The 4,286-nt window shown below is 33.2% G+C and overlaps 1 protein-coding gene across 1 annotated transcript in view; it reads left to right on the forward strand.

The window, feature by feature from the left end:
- The first annotated feature begins 3,737 nt into the window (after window positions 1-3,737).
- LHX3 (LIM homeobox 3) overlaps window positions 3,738-4,286 on the forward strand; it is a 44,526-nt gene continuing 43,977 nt past the window's right edge. The window contains exon 1 of the mRNA XM_053695357.1: window positions 3,738-3,996. Within this exon, the coding sequence (XP_053551332.1) occupies window positions 3,930-3,996 (67 nt within the window). The 5' untranslated portion in view covers window positions 3,738-3,929. The remainder of the gene's footprint in view (window positions 3,997-4,286) is intronic.

Here is a 4,286-nt window from a genome sequence, read left to right on the forward strand (position 1 = left end):
ACTTGGTTACAATCTTATTTAATAAAAACGTACTGTGCCTCAAAAAAGCACTAAACGATTAAATGACAGTTGAAATAATGAACTGAAAAACTGTTATAGCATCAATCCTTGAAAACAACACAACTTTTAACAAAGGTTTGTTCCCATTAGTAAAGTAACAATAATTAAATTTGAAACGTAAAAATAAGAGAGCAACGTTTTTAATCACAGTCAATATATAAGTCTCACAGCTCTGCTGAGAGAATCTACCTCCCTTCAAAGAAGTTTGAAGACCCTTGAGTTCTGTAGAGATGAACCGGATCATGCAGGAAATACAAGAGTAACTGACTGGAAATTTTTGATGCGTAGCAAAGAGCGCCAAAAACGGCCCCTCCCCCTCACACACAGCAGTGAGAGAGAAACGAAACTGTCACAATTAAAACAAGCAACTGCCAAGTGGAAAAATAATGCCCAAACATTTATTCACTCAGTACCTCAGAAAATGCAAACGATTCTACATTCCAGCAAAAACGTTTAACATAATAAATACCTATTAAAAGGTTTAATGTACTTTTTACAGAGTAATTCCAGTGAAGTACCATCCCCAGAATACTGAAGTGTAGAGTATACATACATGTTATTATAACGGTATAGCAGGATTTTCTCATCAATTCCATTCAGAAAATAAAAACTGCTACATACCTCAATGCAGATTCATCTGCCCGCTGTCCCCTGATCTGAAGCTTTTACCTCCCTCAGATGGCCGAGAAACAGCAATATGATCTTAACTACTCCGGTTAAAATCATAGTAAAAACTCTGGTAGATTCTTCTTCAAACTCTGCCAGAGAGGCAATAACACACTCCGGTGCTATTGTAAAATAACAAACTTTTGATTGAAGTTATAAAAACTAAGTATAATCACCATAGTCCTCTCACACATCCTATCTAGTCGTTGGGTGCAAGAGAATGACTGGGAGTGACGTAGAGGGGAGGAGCTATATGCAGCTCTGCTGGGTGAATCCTCTTGCATTTCCTGTTGGGGAGGAGTTATATCCCAGAAGTAATGATGACCCGTGGACTGATCACACATAACAGAAGAAATACCTGCCTACCTATCATTACTCTTCAATAAAGAATATCAAGAAAACAAAGCAAATTTGATAATAGATGTAAATTTGAAAATTGTTTAAAACGCCATGCTCCAACTGAATCATCAATGATTCATTTTGATTTTACTGTCACTTTAACTAAGACATTAAAGACATTCCCATTGAACAAAATATTTCAAATCAATTTGGAAGAACCTCCTCCTGTCTCAGTAGATCATCTTCCCAAAATAAATTGCAGGGATTTGTTTTCCCTTTACTGAGTAGTTTCCGAATCCTTATTGAGTCTACTACCACTAACACCCCTCCCCCCCCTCTCCTCCCCACAAGTGGTACTCCTGATTCTATAGCAGAAAATTAGGAGTGCACTTGAGATAAAGACATTGATATCAATGTTATACAGAAAATAGAATTAGTTGTGTTGGCACTGCAATTAATCCTGAGCGCCAGAAATTGCAATACTGTCTGGATACTAGGGGTTAAAAATGTAAGTCCTTTCCAGGCTGGTTTTGTTCCTGCATCAACAGTGCACAAATGACTTGTTATACACCCTGTAGGGATGAGTTGTATTCAGTCATGCTATACTGGTGTGCTTCTTGTTTACATATTCTTTCATTCATTAAAGGTTCCTGTCAAATTGCTATGGCAGAGACTGTGTTTCTATGTTGTTGTGTATGTAGTGTAGTTTTAGTCAGTGTTATATATTGTAGAAGTTTTGCATATAACTAATTCATTGAACTTGTTGCTATTTTTATAATGGTAAACTGGATTCCCTTAAACAGCAAGTTATTATTAAAGGGACATTCAACACAAAATAAATATAAAATAATATATATTATTAAGCATAGTAAAATAATATTTTGTTTGATATTCCAGTTTTTTTAGATTTCACAACTTGTTTCTACTTACAGGAGGACCGAGAGTATAGTATACTGCATATGTCTCAGTTTACCAGACCCTGCTACATGCTAATAAATCAGAGAAGAAACTCATTCACATCTGACCATAACTGGCCAGCACCAAGATTATAAATAAACTTTCGGTGGCACAGGATTCCTTAATAATACAGAGGACTCACAAGTCATAAGAATATCTGTAGTTTATGTGTTATGCTATGAAGATGAGTCCTTATTGCTAATGCTAAGTCAACAACCGGAATTATAGAATTATTTAAACTGTATGGAATCTAAAGAATATCTATTGGCTAAATATATTGTAATGTCCTAAATAAATGTAATATTGTGACATGCACTTTGTGAGACACAGACACATGCACAGACATTCCTATAGAAGACACAGAACTAGAAATAAAAAATAAAAAAATTAAATGAATCAATTTAGGAAGATACAAGCACGTTACAAAGATACAAAACAATTAAAATACATTGTATTCAATATATTTTCTTATTTTATGGTGATGTTAAAAGGTTACATTTTCTTCACTTTTGCACAGTAAATATCTACCCTCACCTACATTTTAATGAAAATAAAAATATATAAATAAATATGTAAAACTTCTAACAATATTGTTATTATTTCATGTTTTTGCTACTTAATTATTTACATCAGTAGAAATATTAAACATGAATGGCTGTAATAAAGAAAATAATATTAAAATGTATCTTTTTCGTTTAAAGGGACACAAATAATGATGAATGATTGGTTTATTTAACTGTAATAATACAAACAGACTAAAATCGGATTATATATCAAGACAGCAAGTGGATTTGCCAGGTCCACCAAACACAATTAATCTGACATCCTAAGTGTTAATAAGAGGATAGCAATTAATTTGAAAACGCTGATTTGTTATTATTTGATCCTTAACATAAATAACAATATACATAAACCTATTATAAGATGATATTATTATTTTTTTGTAACCAAATAGTTTTTTGTAGAATATATATATATATATATATATATATATATATATATATATATATATATATATATATATATATATATATATATATATATATATATATATATATATATTGATTAAAGTATTGTGTAATGTTTGGTTCTAGTAATATATTTGGCATGTGTGTAAAAAAAAAATACTGCAAAAAATACACACACACACACACATATATATATATATATATATATATATATATATATATATATATATATATATATATATATATATATATATATATTAATATTTATATTCTAGAATACATTTGATAGCTCTAGATAATTTTAAATGATAACAGGAATGTAAAAGATTAAAAGATTCCTGTAGAAGTTAATGCTGTACTAAACAGGGAAATCACTCATCAAGTGTGACATTAGTTTAAAAAAAAAAAGAAAAGCAATCGACCAGACAAGTGAATATAATGGGCAGTATTGTTACTTTTGTTGGAAGGACAAAAGAAATGAATTTTAACGAAAGAACTGAATTTACATAAAGACAATGGGCTGACGCTGGGGGCTATTGTGTGCATTGAAGTTTAGCCACGTGTGGCTATGTAGGAGCATTGGACAGAAGACTGCACGCCTGGCATCGCGTCTCTTCAGCACCATGGACAGGGGCTTCCCCATAGGAGTGCACAGAGGTCCTTTGTTATGCTAAGCAGTATGTGAGAGGCAAACAGAGGTCATCTGACGCCAGCCATCCACTCATCTACTCTGCTGTGGTCCACAGGGCTAGCAACATCTTTCTTGCAACTGTCATTATTCCAAGCTAACTTGCCACAACTTCCTAGGTGTACAAATTGCTGACTTTCACAAGCCTAGAGATCAGAGCTAGGGATGACTGGCTACAGCTCACTGCACTAGGGTTAGTTTAGCTAACAGATTATTGGCACAGCCTTTTGGTGTTGAAGCTTAGTCACAAAATGCTCTTAGACAGAGTCAGATCCAACTCACAGAAGACTTCAGACATGAGAGGATACAGCAACAACGGTAAGTAAATGCTATTATTTGCCCTGTATTGTGTCTGCACTGTGTGTGATCAACTTAGAGAACTGCAAATTGGCCAATTTTACGCTTTTAAACAAGTAATTATAGGGGATCAGTAAATGATGCACCGTGAAATTGCAGCTTATGTTGAACCACCAGGACAAAACCCTCATAGGGGGGTAATTAAAATAACTAATGGTTTAGTTGTAAATGACAGATTAACAATCATTAAATATTATACTCATGTTTTAATTGTTGTTGGGGTTTTTTTTCTATGGGTATTTTCTTTGCCA

The sequence above is a fragment of the Bombina bombina genome, chromosome 12, assembly GCF_027579735.1.
Source record: "Bombina bombina isolate aBomBom1 chromosome 12, aBomBom1.pri, whole genome shotgun sequence".
Lineage (NCBI taxonomy): Eukaryota > Metazoa > Chordata > Amphibia > Anura > Bombinatoridae > Bombina > Bombina bombina.